We start from the raw sequence: 16,315 nt of genomic DNA, 5'->3' as shown, positions 1-16,315 counted from the left end.
CCAGGGGCACCACCAGGAAATCTGGTGCTTGGCCGTAAGCCCCAGTGGAGACTATGTTGTGTCATCGTCGCATGACAAATCCCTGAGACTTTGGGAGAGAACAAGGGAGCCTCTTATTCTTGAGGAAGAAAGGGAGATGGTAAGGACTCAGGCTTGGTTACAGAATGTGCTGGTGGGTGGGTGTCTAATTCTGTCTAGTGCGGCCACCCCTCATCCAGTGCACGTCCAGGCACCTCCAGAAGAGGTTTCCAACACCCCCATCAACCATTTCAGCAGCCACACAGAGACAGATGCCGTTAGGGGATAGCATTTTGAAAGACACAGCTTTTCACTGTCTCCTTTTACTTCATGTAGAGACCGTGGTTCTTCCAGATTAATTTGTATCTGTCTCTTGGCAGCAAAGGGAAGCAGAATATGAGGAGAGTGTGGCCAAAGAAGACCAACCTGTAGTAAGTAAATTCTGGGGGACCCTGAGATTGAGCCCTGTAATTATCTTATTGGAATTTACTTTAATTTCAAGAATTTCTAATAGAATTAGAATTGGGGCCAGATGCCAGAGTTATCACCAGCTGATGTGGAAAGCAATCTGTGTAGTCCTGTTTGATTCAATTGTATGTCCTGATTTTGTGGGACAAATGACTGACCAGATTTGGTATTGGATGTTTGTCATTCTGGCTTTTTCTTTTTTAAGGAGGCTTCAGAGAATCATAGAACAAAAATAAGAATCAAAAAATTTTGGAAATTGGGCATTCTCTTTATACTTTCAGAGGGTGGGATATTCTTTTTCTTTTTTTCCTTTTTTTTTTTCAGTGAGTAATCCTTTTTTTTTTATTAATTTTATTTTATTATGTTATGTTCATCACCATACATTACATCATTAGTTTTTGATGTAGTGTTCCATGATTCATTCTTTGTGCATAACACCCAGTGCTCCACGTAGTACATGCCCTCTTTAATACCCATCACCAGGCTAACCCATCCCCCCACCCCCTCCCCTCTAGAACCCTCAGTTTGTTTCTCAGAGTCCATCGTCTCAATGGTTCGTCTCCCCCTCCGATTTCTCCCCCTTCATTTTTCCCTTCCTACTATTTTCTTTTCTTTTTTTTTTTTTTTTAGCATATAACGTATTATTTGTTTCAGAGGTACAGGTCTGTGATTCATCAGTCTTACGCAATTCACAGCGCTCACCATAGCACATACCCTCCCCAATGCCCATCACCCAGGCCCCTCCATCCCCCCCACCCCCCACCACTCCAGCAACCCTCAGTTTCTTTCCTGAGATTAAGAGTCTCTTACGGTTTGTCTCCCTCTCTGGTTTCATCTTGTTTCATTTTTTTCCTCCCTTCCCCTGTGATCCTCTGTCTTGTTTCTCAAATTCCTCATATCAGTGAGATCATATGATACTTGTCTTTCTCTGATTGACTTATTTCGCTTAGCATAATAGAGGGTAGGATATTCTTATGATAATGAATATAAAATACTTAATAGTGTCTGGCACTTATTAAGTACTCCATTAATAGTAGTTGATAGCACCATGATAGTATTATAACATAGTGATGCCTGCTCTTTTCTGGATATAAGATTAATTTATTGGTTCTTCAGTGCCTGTCAACAATATTGTCAAGGATCTCTTTGTTTCTGGCAGGTTCCAGGAGAGACTCAAGGTGACAATTACTTTACCGGAAAGAAAACTATTGAAACGGTCAAGGCAGTAAGTTGATATATATTCTGTGTCTATATGTATAGATGTGTACATTTTTAAGCAGGATCCCAACTTTTTAGTGAAAGTTTTTATCAACCGGGTAGCCCTTTTATGGCCAAAAGTTGATGAAATTCATAGATGGAGCTCAGAACCTCTGTTGTCCTCCCTTGTAACCAAGGACAGGAGTCATGTTGAATCGACACATGGTTTCTAGAAAGGAAGGCTTGATCTCCTTGGAAGCAGCACTCCTCAGAGGTCCTGGGAGCTGCCCTACTCCATGTGTGCACATACATAATGACCTCACCTGAACCCAAGATGCTTCGTCTCCTCCCTGTAAATTAAATAGAAAAAGAAACACCAAGAGACATTACCACATGCTGTTTGGCACTCTCTTGGCACACATTTATTAAACCGATTCAAGCTAGTTGGTTCTTTGCTAGTCAGGCCTTCCAATTGTAGGGTTCCAGGATGCTGGGACACATGGTTGATGACTTCTCTCCTTTGTCACCATCCACGTAGGCTGAGAGGATCATGGAGGCTGTCGAGCTATACCGAGAGGAGACTGCAAAAAGGAAGGAACACAAAGCCATTTGTAAAGCTGCAGGGAAAGAGGTGAGATAGTCCATGGAGTTACACTCTGAGAAACATGTATCCATAGAATTCCTGAGAAGAACACCATTGCTGTGGGAGTTACTGACTCAGATCAGGAAATGACATAAATGTAATAGAGTCTTTTCTAATTCAAATATTAGAAAGAAGGAGTCGAGGGGCTGTGAGGAGGGGACCTGGGTCTTAATACAGTTGCAGACTGACATGCTCACCGTATGGGCAGAAACTGCTCCTGTAGGGTTTCGGATGCACCACAGCCGTTGCAGGTTTCTAGATGAATTCTAGAAATTCTAGAATTGCCTGAACTCATTAGCACTGTGGAAATTAAAAGGCCTGATGTTTCTTGTATATTCTTTCAAAACTGTACTGTCGTCGCACTGCCTGTGACAAACACTGTCTTGTTTTATAATGACTTGATCTAATGATTTCTTCACAGGTTCCTCTTCCCATCAACCCCATCCTGATGGCTTATGGCAATATCTCTGTAAGTAGAGTGTCTACCAGTCCCCCTTGGTTACTCAAAGGTTACTTTCAGGGACAAGAGAGGGACAGTAGGAAGTGCAGAGGCATGATTTAAGGCTGGATGCATTGGGAAAAACTTTGCCATTAACAGTCTCATCCTGTCCTCTAGGGTATTGAGCGTTTCAAAAGGACCATTTTAGTATAACTTCTAAGTCATCTGTTTTGGTTGGAATGGATTGGCATTCTCATATTTTTTTTTTTTTTAAGATTTTATCTATTTGTCAACGAGAGAGCACAAGCAGGGGGAGAGGTGGAGGGAGAAGCAGGCTCCCCGCTGAGCAAGGAGCCCGATGTGGGACTCGATCCCAATGACCTGAGCCCGACGCAGACGCTTAGTGGACTGAGCCACCCAGACGTCCCGCATTCTCTTATTTTCTAGTGCTTATTTATGTTCAGTATCCAAAGCCCTCTGAAGATTCTCTTCATCTAAATGAACTTTGAAATTGAGGTCTTTGGAGGAAAAGTTGACGTAAATCAGTCAGATAAAGGAGGACAGAGAGAGAAATGTATGCTTATGTAGCAGTCTCCAGTTACTTAGTACTTTACTCACACGTGTCATTCATCATGGTCATCATGTGAGTCAGTGTAGCCTCATTTTACAGATGGGAAATTAGCCTGACTCACGGATAGAAGGGAACAGAGTTGGGAAGTGGTGGAGCTGGACTGTGTACCCACATGGGACAAACTCTAAGCCATGCATGTATATTGCCATCCTAGAATACTGTTTCTCCTCTGAGTGAGATACCTGGTTTTTAGATGGGAATTACAGATCTCCAGTAGAAACCAACCTAGAATATCACTAAGGCTGTTATTTGCTTCCTTTATAGCCTTCAGCTTATGTGTTGGAGATTTTTAAAGGAATCAAGTCGAGGTGAGTCCCAGTGTACAGTGAGTATAATTTGTCAGCTAACAGCATTTATCGAATGCTTGTCTGGCCATGAGATAAACAGCAGTTATAATTGATGGTTATTTTCCTTATAGGTTTAATTATGTCAACATTTTGGTGGAAAATAGTATATTATAATGTCTTTCTGAAGCAGAACTAGGAGGCTCCTCCTAAAGTATGAAGGGAGATGCTTTTAGAGACAAATGAAGGGTAGTCCTACTTTATATTATAGGTAATGAAATCATCAGTCACAAGTACCAACTGGTAACCTTTTTTGGTTATGTGTTTCCTTTGGCTTATTTTCTGTGTACATACACAATTGGAATTCTATGTATATAATTTTATATCCTTTTCTTTTTCACAGAATATTTCCTGAGTATTTGCTCAAGTTACAAATATTCTTCAAAAATACATGCGTTGAATTATGTCAAAACATTCCATTGTATGGATAATTACTATTGGATTTGCTTTTGTTTTTTTGCTGTTAATCAGTACTGCTTCAGTGAACACCTTTACATAGGAATCTTTGTCATAGCATAACAATAATTATCAGTGGGCATGAATTTTTTAAAGGTCTGTGTTGCTGAATTACTTTCCAGAAAGTTTATAGTGGTTTTGACCAGGCTTTAAAAAATTCTTTTGCCAGGTTCGGAGGCAAAAGGTGGTATTATATTATTTTAATTTCTTTCGATTATTAATGAAACAAATTTTATATTTGTTGGCCATTTGTGGGTTTTTTTGTGAATTTTTAGTTACTTTTCCTTTCTTATACTGTTCAGTAGTTTCTTACTGGTTTTTAAGAATTTTTGTATCTTTTGTCATACATTTTTTTAAAATAATGTTTCTTTGTGATTTACCCTTGGATTTTATGAATTTTACCTACTTAAAAGTTATTTTAATAACTTTTCTTAATCTCTAAATCTGTCCCTTACAACAAGAAATAAATACACTATCTGAGGATCTGACACTTCCCTGGAGAAATGTAAATCAAAATTTAAATTAATGGAAGTGTTGTACATTCCTAGAAAGGAAGATTCTATGTTCTAAAGATTTAGGTTTTGTTTTTTTTTTTTTTTTTTTTTTTAAACTAGTTCATAGGTTTGTGAGCCCAGTTGAAAACCTCTTGAGATTTGGAATTGGAGTTGATGAAATGATGCTAGAACTAGTTCAAGAAAAATAAAACAAACCAGAAGAAAACAAGAGAGAGCTATCCTCCTAAATTAAAAAGCTATAAAATTAACAAAACTAAAACACTACGGGATTGTTGTTAGAATCAATCATTAAAACAGACTAGAAAGCCCTGAAACAGAGTCTCATATGTCTCAATGTATGGCAAAAAGAAGTATCATATAAAGATGGAATATTCAACAAAAGACTCTGGAGAAATTATTTCTCAAAAAAAAAAAAATTGGATTCTCCTATCATGCCATGGACCAGAATGCATCAAATTGATTAAAATATTAAATATAAAAAAAATATTGAAAAGAGGGAACCGTCCAGAATATAGATGAATAGTTAATTTAACCCTGAATGGGTAAGATCTATTCAAATATAAAAGCAGGAGGAAAAAAATAGTAAAAGATTTAAAAATTGAGCATGTTGAGAAATGTGACATTTTTAATGCTTATTCTCTTCTTCTTCAGTGAGCTGGAAGAGTCTCTGCTTGTGCTACCTTTTTCTTATGTCCCGGACATCCTTAAGCTCTTTAATGAATTCATCCAGCTGGGCTCTGATATTGAACTTCTGTGTAGGTGCCTCTTCTTTCTGCTCAGGTAACATCCTTTCCAAAGAATACTGTGTCTGCTCCGCCTAACTGCTCTGGTGCTACTTGAACTAATGGTATCAACGCTCTGGGATTAAGAAATCTGATGTTTCAGACTGAGAGAGTTACAGGATTTCGTTGTTGTGGGACATAAATTGTTATCCTGCGGAATCAGTCTTGTCCTTACACAAGGAGAGTGATGGCCCACCTCTTTAAGTCACAAGATAGAGCATCGCTTGGGGACACTTGCGTAAGCATGGGTCTCCAGGTTGCAGTAGCTCTGATCCTTGTCTGTTTGCTGAGAGCCCATTACTGAATGGCCAATTGGCCTCATTTGTTGTGTCTTTTTAACTGTGTAAGCAAAATGATTTAGTTTTGTCCTCATAACAGCATCGTAAGGAATGGTGCCTTTACTTTTCCAGGTCTCTATAGAAACGAATGGAAAAGTAAGGGCATACAGGGAGGGAAGGAAGAAACGAAGAAAATATGTTTATTGGATTATTCTTAAATATGAACAATTCCTCTTAGTGTGTAATTGAGAAGAATATATTTATAAGAGTTTAAGAATATACTCTTCTTGAATCCTGTTCTCTGTCCCTCAGTCTCCAGCTGTTAGAGCAGAGAACAGAAACAGAGAGATTGAACACTCTTTAAAATGCTCTTATGAAGATAAAATACAAACTGATCAGCCAATACCAAATAGTTAAAAAAAAACCCAAACAGGTATATTTCATGAATTGGAATTTGACTCGATCATTTTCATGCTTCTTAATCCTCTGTTCCTTTTATTCCATCAAGATAGTAGCAAAAGAAGAACAGCGATATGTTTATAGTATTCTGTTGCCATATTTATAATTCTGGGCAAGTCCTGAGGCCTTCAGTTGGTACTCAACAATGTTACTAATAATTTCTTACCGCTGTGGCATCTGTACTATTGAAATCAGGGTTACTGATTCTAAGTGAGACACCATGAGGGCTTCTGGCATATCCGAGGGGTCACGGATGGGGAGGGCCGTACAAGTAGCAGTGGCAGGTCACACGTGGGCTGGAGGATGCGCACCGAGGAACATGAGTTCATGGACATGATCTTGATACTCTAGGTCGGAGTCTGACTCCCTGATCAGGGACTCTTTTGCTGTGGCTTCGCTAGAAATATTAATAAACCTTTGTTGAGTTAGTATTTCTTAGAGAGTTCATTTCTCTGAGCTTTCCATAAAATACCATTTTCAGAGTCTGTGGCCGCATGGTAGATGGCTACGAAAAGAGCCAGCTTTGCAAATGAGTTGAGTGTGTCATAACTTTTACGATAGTAGTGTTAAAATTGACAGATAGAACTGAGTAGCAGGGAAGAAACATCTTTAGCTATTTTTGCCAGAAGCATTTCTATACTGCCATAATGATATGGTAAAATGAATCTTTTTCTGTTGTGTTTTGTTTTGTTTTACTTTGATATTGTCTATTTGCTTTTCTAGCAGGGGTAAGCAGAGCCAGAACCACTACCTCTCTTTGTAACATGACTGTTTTGTTTTTCTTATTAGGATTCACTTCGGGCAGATCACTAGTAACCAAATGCTTGTGCCAGTGATCGAAAAGTTAAAGGAAACAACTATTTCAAAAGTCAGCCAAGTCCGGGTAGGTATCCCTGTAGAAGTACAGTAACGAGGGGGAGATCCTGGTGTGTGTGTGACTTAGAAGTAGCATAGGGAGCTGTGCCTTGTCTTTGGTGGTATTGACCAGAACATATATCAGTATTTGCGATAAGATTTTCGTTGGAGCTTGTAGGAATAGAGAGAAGAAAACAAAACCAAACCAGAAAGACCTTGGACAAGGAGGGATGAGTAAGAACACCTGAAGCATTGGTTCTCCTGACTTGCTTATGCTGCTGTATTGAACTGAAGTGAAAGAAAGGTCATTTAATCTTTCTTACATTTACCCCCCCAAACCCCCCAGGATGTTATTGGCTTCAACATGGCAGGTCTTGAATATCTCAAGAGGGAATGCGAGGCGAAAAGTGAAGTTATGTTTTTTGCTGATGCGACCAGCCAGTTGGAAGAAAAGAAGAGGAAGAGGAAAAAGAGGGAGAAGCTAATTTTAACATATACTTAGAACTCAAATGTGGTGCCCTTTTCTTTTTATTTAAAAGGACTTCTAAACTAAGCAGTGGAATTGGTGTCAACTTGGCAATAACCAAGTAACAGAGCTTGTTGTGTTACAGAAGATGTCAGGATGTGGTTCCCAGCTTTGCCTGAGGAAATGCCCAGTGTGGGACTGTGGGCTCTATTTCTTGGACTTAGGGCTTGATAGTTTAAAATCTCTCTGTGCCCCCAAAGGTTGAGCCCTTCAGGAGTTGTTCCCATTATATTCTAGCAGGGAACAATGAACTTTTTTTTACTAGTTTTTGACTAGAGCTGAAATGAACATTTCAAAAGTTTTTCTTATTTCTGTGATAACAGAAGATTTAATGATGTGTTACTCTGTGTATTATGTTTTACCTCCTGCAGAGACTATCAGGTGCACAGTTGATTGCCCTCTCCCATTAAATGCAGAGTCGTGGACCTACAGAGCTGAAAAGGACCATAAAAATTCTCTAAAACACCCTCCTTTAACTTCACCTCTTAGAGGTGGTTATATCTGTATATAAAAATATCTGCTAATTTTTTCTCCTTGTTTAGTTGTTTCTAATTAAAGTGTAGTCAAGCTGAGATGCCTTGCTGGGCTTCTGGGTGATTAATACCATAGATATACATGCATACATATGTATATGCATGGTAAGAATTTGGGGAAGTGGGAATATTTTAGAAGAAATGGACACATTCCTTTGGGCCTGGCTTCTCTTTGTGGGAAGTTTTTAAGTTGCTACTCCAACTTCGTTTCAGTTCTGTGCAGATTTCTATGTGATCTTTTTGTTGTTGTTGTTGTTTTAAGATCTATTTAAATTCCAGTTAGTTAATATACAGTGTAATATTAGAGTCACATGTCCAGCACATCAATTCAACACTTCCATACATCTGGTGCTCATCACAAGTGCCCTCCTTAATCCCCATCACCTTCCCCCCCCAACCCTCCTCCCCTCCAGTAACCATCAGTTTGTTCTCTATAGTTAAGAGTCTGTTTCTTGGTTTGTCTCTTTTTTTCCCCCCTTTGCTCTTTTGTTTTGTTTCTTAAATTTCACATATGAATAAAATCATGTGGTATTTGTCTTTCCCTGACTTCTTTTGCTGAACGTAATACTCTCTAAATCCATCCATGTTGTTGCAAATGGCACGATTTCATTCTTTTTTGATGGCTTCAGTAATATTCCATTGTGTGTGTGTATATACCATATCTTTATTCATTCATCAGTCAATGGACACTCGGTCTGTTTCCAGATTTGGCATGTATCCCTTTGAATTAGTATTTTTTGTATCCTTTGGGTAAATACTCAGCAGTGCAATTGCTGGATCATAGGGTAGTTCTATTTTTAATTTTTTGAGGAAGCTCCATACTGTTTTCTAGAGTGGCTGCAGCAGTTTGCATTCCCACCAACAGTGCAAGAGGGTTCTTCTTTCTCCTCATTCCTGTCAACACTTCTTGTTTCTTGTGTTGTTATTTTAGCCATTATGACGGGTGTGAGGTAGTATCTCGTTTTGGTTTTGATTCACATTTCTCTGATGGTAAGTGATGTTGAGCATCTTTTCATGTGTCGGCCATCTGTATGTCTTTGGAAAACTATTCACGTCTTCTGCACATTTTTAAATTGGATTATTTGTTTTGGGGTGTTGAATTTGATAAGTTCTTTATATATTTTGGATGCTAACCCTTTATCTGATAAGGCATTTGCAAATATCTTCTCCCATTCTGTTGGTTGCCCTTTAGTTTTGTCAGCTTTTTCCTTCAGTGTGCAGAAGCTTTTTATTTTGATGTAGTCCCAGTAGTTTATTTTTGCTTTTATTTCCCTTGTCTCAGGAGACATATCTAGAAAGAAGTTGCTGTGGCCGATGTCAGAGAGGTTACTGCCTGTGGTCTCCAGGATTTTGATGGTTTCCTGTCTCAGATTTAGGTCTTTAATCCATTTTGAATTGATTTTTATGTTTGGTGTAAGAAAGTGGTCCAGTTTCTTTCTTTTGCGTGTTTCTGTCTGGTTTTCCCAACTCCACTTGTTAAAGAGACCGTCTTTTGCCATTGGATGTTCTCTCCTGTCTTGTCAAAGATTAATTGACCTTATAGTTGTGGGTTCATTTCTGGGTTTTCTATTCTGTTCTGTTGCTCTATGTGTCTATTTTTGTGCCAGTACCATACCTAGGTATCTTGTTTTTGGTGCAGTTGTAAATGGGATCGATTCCTTGATTTCTCTTTCTGCTTCTTCGTTATTGGTGTATAGAAATGCAACAGGTTTCTGACATTGATTTTGTATCCTGCAACTCTACTGAATTTGTTTATCAGTTCTAGCAGTTTTTTATTGGAGTCTTTCAGGTTTTCTGATAGAGTATCATGTCATCTGCAAATAGTGAAAGTTTTACTTCTTCCTTGCTAATTTGGATGACTTATTTCTTTTTGTTATCTGATTGCTGTGGCTAGAACTTCAGTACTATGTTGAATAAAAGTGGTGAGAGTAGACATCCCTGTCGTGTTCCTGACCATAGAGGAAAAGCTCTCAGTTTTTCCCATTGAGGATGATATTAACTGTGGGTTTTTCATATATGGTCTTTATTATGTTGAAATATGTTCCGTCTAAACTTACTTTGTTGAGGGTTTTTATCATGAATTGATGTTGTACTTTGTCAAATGCTTTTTCTGCATCTATTGAAAGGCTCATATGTTTCTTATCCTTTCTTTTATTAATGTGATGTATCACGTTGATTGATTTGTGAATATGTTGAACCACCCTTGCAGCCCAGGAATAAATCCTACTTGATCGTGGTGAATGATTCTTTTAATGTACTGTTGGATTCAGTTTGCTAGTAGTTTTTTTTTTTTTTGAGAATTTTTGTATCCATGTTCATCAGGGATATTGGCCTATATTCTCTTTTTTAGTGGAGTCTTTATCTGGTTTTGGTATCAGAGTAATGCTGGCCTCATGGAATGGATTTGGAAGTTTTCCTTCCTCTTCCATTTTTTGGAACAGCTTGAGAAGAATAGGTATTAATTCTTTAAATGCTTGGTAGAATTCCCCTGTGAAGCCCTCTGGCCCTGGACTTTTATCAGTCTGTTCAAGTTTTCTATTTTTGTTTCAGTTTTGGTAGTTTATGTTTCTAGAAATTTATCCATTTCTTCCAGGTTGTCCAGTTTGTTGGCATATAATTTTTCATAATATTCTCTTATAATTGTTATTTCTCCTCTCTCATTTGTGATTTTGAGTCCTTTCTCTTTTTTTCGTGATGTGTCTGGATACAGGTTTATTAATTTTATTGATTTTTTTTTTTAGAGAACCAGCTCCTACTTTTATCAATCTATTTTTTTTTAGTTTCTTTTTTGTTATTGTTAAGATTTTATTTATTTATTTGACAGAGACACAGTGAGAGAGGGGAACACAAGCAGGGGGAGTGGGAGAGGGAGAAGCAGGCTTCCCGCGGAGCAGGGAGCTCAGTGCGGGGCTCGATCCCAGGACCCTGGGATCATGACCTGAGCTGAAGACAGACGCTTAACGACTGAGCCCCCCAGGCACCCCTGTTTTTTTTTGTTTTTGTTTTTTTTTGTTTTTTTTTTAGTTTATAGATCACTTATTTCTGCTCTAATTTTTATTATTTCCCTTATGCTGGTTAGGCTTCATTTGTTGTTCTTTTTCCAGCTCCTTTAGGTGTGAGGTTAGGTTGTTTATTTGAAATTTTTCTTGCTTTTTGAGGTAGGCCTATATTGCTATGTGCTTCACCACTTTTGCTGCATCCCAAAGGTTTTGGACTGTTATAGTTTCGTTTTCATTTGTTTCCATGTATTTTTGATTTCCTGGTTAACCCATTTATTGTTTAGTAGCATGTTGTATAACCTCCATGTATTTGTGGTCTTTCCAGATTTTTTCTTGTGCTTGACTTCTAGTTTCATAGTATTGTGGTCAGAAAAGGTCAGGTATGATCTCAATCTTTTTGTTTTTGTTGAAGCCTATTTTGTGACCTAATATGTGTTATTATCCATATAGTTCTTTTATGTTTGTTATTAATTGTTTTATGTATTGGGCTTCTCCCAATTTGGGGGCATAAATATTTACAATTGTTATATTTTCTTTTTTTTTTTCATTTTTAAATCATTTTACTGTTTATACCATAATCATATTAAAATTGGCAGAACTCCCATGACAGACAGGACAGAGACCTGTCAGGCAAGGCAAATGGTGAAGGTTTCATAAAGCTGGAGAGAAGTACCAGGGTTCCACAAGATGGCCACAGTGATCTCAGACAACAGTGTCACGGTGTCAGTGTTGGAGCAGGTGGGAACACAGGCAGCCACAGCCATAGCTGGCCTGAGGCCACTGCTGTTTCCTAAGGGGGATTTCCTAATACGCTTGGAAAGCAGATCACTTGAACAGAAGTGCATGGAGCAGGGTACTGCTTCTGCTGAATAAATTCTACAGGTTCCTGGGCAGGGTCTACAAATCTCTTGTGATAAATGGTTGCTGAATTAGGATTTTGCAAAGGTAGTCCCATAACCAACATCCAGGGAACTTTTACCACCAGTGAAATTCTTAGGCCAAAAAATAAATAGCCACACATACCAAACCTACACACCGTGAATTGAAATGGTGCCATGTTAGGGCTTATGAAAGAAACCAGAGCAGGAAAGATCATTCAAACAGAAGATCCTTATCCTTCTCTTCAGCCAAAAGATTAGCAGGCTCCATCACCTCACCAGCTGCTCTCCGTTGCTCCAAGTCCTTCTCTGATTTTTCCTTGAGAATCTTTTTCTTCTCCTGTATTTTCTTTAATCTGTAGAACTCTTCTCGCTCTCTCTCATCCAGCTCTGTGATGATATAAGCAAGGGTACATTCAATACGGGGAATGATGACGTGTTCATTGGCATTGACAACGCCTGTTGCTTATCTTAATGGCTTCATCCAAAGTAACAAAGAAAGTCTGAAGTGAAGCTAGTTCCACCAGTAACTCCACTGCTTTGGCATAGTTCCTCTTTAATTTCGCCAACTGCTCCCCACCTCTGGCTAAACCAGTCAGTTCATAACTGTCAGTTCCTTCATGGTAATGTTCAAACACTGGCAAAGTAACACCTGCTACATTATCTTTCTTAGCTCGGATCTTCACTTGGGCTTTATTTACATTTTGGATAACTGTGGTGCTGAAATCCCCTATGAACTTGTCCTCAGCAAGTGAAAAGTTAGCCTCTCTCATCACTTCACCCATCAACATTTTAGTTTCTATTATCTTCTTTAGGATCTATCGAAATCGAAGAGTTAAGCCATCAGATTTTTTCTTCAGGAGGTTTCGACTTGTCTGTGCTCCTTTTAGTCGAGCCTTCATGATGGTCTGTGCCATGCATGAGGGAAAGATTTCAATTTGGTCTTTGCCCGACATTCTGACAATGATAGTTTGGCTCAGGTCCCTGGCTGGGCAGTTGAGGCTGCAACAGCCCCAGCCACAGGGTTGTCCTCTCTTCTTATTGGATTGTCCGCTTTGTCTGTTTTTATAGCCTTTGTGTTTTTATAGTCTTTGTAAGTCTAGTTTGTTCAATAGATGCATTGGTACTCTGGCTTTCTTTTGACATCCATTTGCGTGATAAATATTTCTCTGCCTCCTCACTTTCAATCTGCAGGTGTCTTTAGGTCTAAAATGAGTCTCTTGTAGACAGCATTTAAAGGAGTCTTTTTTTATCTGTTTTGACACCCTGTGTCTTTTGATCGTTTAGTCCATTTATATTCAAAGTAATTATTGATAGACATGCATTTATTGCCATTTTATTACTTATTTTCCCATTTCTGGTGATTTTCTCTGATCCTTTCTCGCCTTTGTCACTTTTGGTCTCCCCTTTGCACTCACAGTCCCCTTTAATATTTCTTGCAGAGCTGGTTCAGTGGCCACAGGTTCCTTTCATTTTTGTTAGAGAAGCTTTTTCTTTCCTTCTATTCTGAACGATAGCTTTGCTGGATGGAGTATTTTTTGGCTGCAGATTTTTCCCATTCAGCACTTTGAATATATCATGCCACTCTCTTCTGGCTTGCCAAATTTCTGTTGAGAAATCGCCAGCTAGCCTTAATGGGTTTTCCCTTGAGAGTTGGGGACTTTTGTTGCTTTTAAGATTTTTTTTATCACTATATTTTGCAAATTTAGTTACAACATGTCTTAGTGTTGACCTGCTTTTATTGATTTGATGGGAGTTCTCTGTGCCTCCTGGATCTGGATATCTGTTTCCTTCCCCAGATTAGGGAAGTTTTCTTCTATTATTTCTTGAAATAAATTTTCTGCCCCCTTTTCTCTCTCTTCCTCTTCTGGAACACCTGTGGATACAAATATTATTATGTTTGATGGAGTCACTAAGTTCCCTAAGTCTACTCTCACGTTTCATAATTCTTTTTCTTTTTCAGCTTCATTATTTTCCCTTATTTTGTCTTCTTGCTCACGAATTCATTCCTCTGTTTCTTCCAGCCTGCTCGTCATTGCATCAAGCCTGTTTCCAATCTCATTTATTGCCTTCTTCATTTCTGATTCTTTTTCAACTCCTTTATCTCTGTAGTAAGGGTCTCACTGATGTCTTCTTTTCTCAAACCCAGTGAGTATTCTTATGATTGTTGCTTTAAATTCTCCACCAGTTATGTTACTTATATCTTTTCCGCTTTGATCTCTGGCCATGGCCTTATCTTGTTCTTTCATTTGGGATAAATTACCCTGTCTTGGCATTTTGTCTAGTCTCTGCCTTTTCCTGTGGGTAAGAAAAATCAGTTAGGTTTCCTGCCCCTGAAAGTAATGGCCTTTATGAAAAAGAGGTCATGTAGTGCCCAGAGCCTGGCACTTCAGGGAGTGTCTCCAGTGTGTGCTGCCTGCACTCTGCTGTTGTGTTTTGGCTATTCTGTCTTTTAGGCCAGTCATCTGCAGAGACTCTCCTTGCCTGCTGTGGACAGTGTTTGGTCCCTGGCCTGAATGTGGTGAGTTTTAACTAGGTGTGCTCTGGTCTCCTTATGAAATGAATCCTGACACCACTTCCACAGAGGCCCTGCAGAACTCAGTGGTGGGGAGATGTGGTGTGGGCAGGGGTTTGTGCTGGTCTTCTGGGGTAGTGGCCCACCATGCTTGGACTGAGGCAAGCTTGACTAGGAAGGCAGTCCTAAGAGCTCAGGAGTGTGGGGTTTCATGTAAGCAAGTTAGACAACCAGTGTCAGTGCTGAGCTGCTTCCTTCTGGTGGCTCTCATGTTTAAGCTGAGGGGTAGTGGAGGGAAATGGCACCAGCCAGCTCCTTTGTTCCCAGAGAGGTGTCTCTGAATGTTAGTTCCTGCCCCCCATGTCCCAAGCATTTTTTCAGATGGCTCTTTCCATGCTGTCTGCCCCCAGGCTGTTTTCCTGCCTTCTCTTCTGGAGCAGCACAGTGCCCTTTGGGCTCTATTCCAGCCAAGTCGGCTGACCTTTAAAACTCCAGGCTTTAAGCTCCACTGGTTGCAAGAACTCACAAAATTAACCCCTTGTCATTTTCCAAGCCAATGGCTTCCAGGAAATATCCCCTGGTGTGTTCCACTGGCTGCTTCTCTCTCTTGCCCTTCTCCATGACCACAATTCCCTCCCCACCACAGCAACCATGATTCATTTCTCCCCTAAAACACATCTCCACACTTCCTGCTTCTTTGATGTGGCCTCTTCTATCTCTTTGGTTGTGGAGCTTGTTCTGTCAGTCTCAAGGTCGATTTCTGGGTATTTATGCTGACTTTATCATCTAGTTGTGTTTGTTGGACAAGATAAGCCTAGGGTCCTCCTACTCCATCGCCATCTTCGTTTCTCTCTCTGTGTCTTCTTGAGTCAGTTTCAGTGGTTGGTGTCCTGTGAGTTTGTCCATTTCATTTACGGCCCTGTGTTGTGGTGCCACCATTTTTTTGCCAGTCTCAGAGCTGCAGTTCTTGTGGTGTGGTTATCCGAGGGTCCCTAGCCACAAGTCTAGTGCTATTCTTAACCATAACAACACAGTCCCTGAAGTAAGGTAAGGAACATGGTGGTGTTATTTATTGCACAGAATATAAGTAAAGATTATTTTAGCATATAGTTCCTGAGGCCTAAGTATGAAAAGGTAAGAGAAGAGATAGTACGGTGGATTCTAGGTGCTTCTAGTCTGAAGAAGCAGCCTTTTCTTTAAGCATCTGTTCCTGCCACTAGGGAGAGGAGTTAGTTACCTATTGAAAGATATCCTAATTCCTGAACGAACAAAGGCTGAATCCATATCATGTCTGTGCTTCTTGGAAGTGTTCATCAGAAAATACGAAACTGCAGCATTTCCCATTAACGTTTTTGATGTTTTCCAAACCAAAACAAAATCAGGAGGGTACTCTACTTGTATTTAAAAGTGTTGCTTTCCCATAGCTTTGCCATCAGTTAAGATGGATTGTAGCAGGGAATTTAAAGGTGTTTCTGTCTGGTAGGTGTTTCACAAATCAAAGAGAAGGAGAGCTTATGACAGATGAAATGATGTGTATAGGAAGTGACTGAGCTCTAACTTTTGGTCAATATACTTGAAACTCCTTAACCCTAAAGGTTTGAGGTTAACCGGTCAGTTAAAAAGTTAATTTTAGGGGTACCTGGGTGGTTCAGTTGTGGGATCAAGCCCCTCGTCAGGCTCCATGCTCTTCAGAGTTTGCTTTAGATTCTTTCTCCCTCTCCCTCTACCCCTCCCTGCTTGTGCTCTCTCTCTCTAAAAATAATACATAAAATCTTTAAG

General features: G+C 39.5%; 1 protein-coding gene and 1 pseudogene across 2 annotated transcripts in view; one reads left to right on the top strand and one right to left on the bottom strand.

Moving 5' to 3' along the window:
* The window catches only part of WDR3 (WD repeat domain 3), a 30,413-nt gene extending 22,230 nt beyond the window's left edge, over window positions 1–8,183 (top strand). For both annotated transcript variants that reach the window (XM_028102082.2, XM_028102083.2), the window contains exons 19-27: window positions 5–139; window positions 399–449; window positions 1,646–1,711; window positions 2,222–2,314; window positions 2,748–2,795; window positions 3,661–3,704; window positions 5,363–5,491; window positions 7,020–7,113; window positions 7,432–8,183. In XM_028102082.2, the coding sequence (XP_027957883.1) occupies window positions 5–139; window positions 399–449; window positions 1,646–1,711; window positions 2,222–2,314; window positions 2,748–2,795; window positions 3,661–3,704; window positions 5,363–5,491; window positions 7,020–7,113; window positions 7,432–7,587 (816 nt within the window). In that variant the 3' untranslated portion in view covers window positions 7,588–8,183. The remainder of the gene's footprint in view (window positions 1–4; window positions 140–398; window positions 450–1,645; window positions 1,712–2,221; window positions 2,315–2,747; window positions 2,796–3,660; window positions 3,705–5,362; window positions 5,492–7,019; window positions 7,114–7,431) is intronic.
* Window positions 8,184–12,235: 4,052 nt separating this feature from the next.
* On the bottom strand, window positions 12,236–12,977 carry LOC114207987 (V-type proton ATPase subunit D pseudogene; annotated as a pseudogene).
* Between the last annotated feature and the right edge of the window lie 3,338 nt (window positions 12,978–16,315).

Source organism: Eumetopias jubatus, unplaced genomic scaffold (genome assembly GCF_037043125.1).
Source record: "Eumetopias jubatus isolate StellerSeaLion01/CBP00866 unplaced genomic scaffold, mEumJub1_p1.0 scaffold_4, whole genome shotgun sequence".
NCBI classification, from domain to species: Eukaryota; Metazoa; Chordata; class Mammalia; order Carnivora; family Otariidae; genus Eumetopias; species Eumetopias jubatus.
The sequence above is the reverse complement of the archived record's forward strand: the minus strand, read 5'-3'. Positions and strand labels throughout refer to the sequence as shown.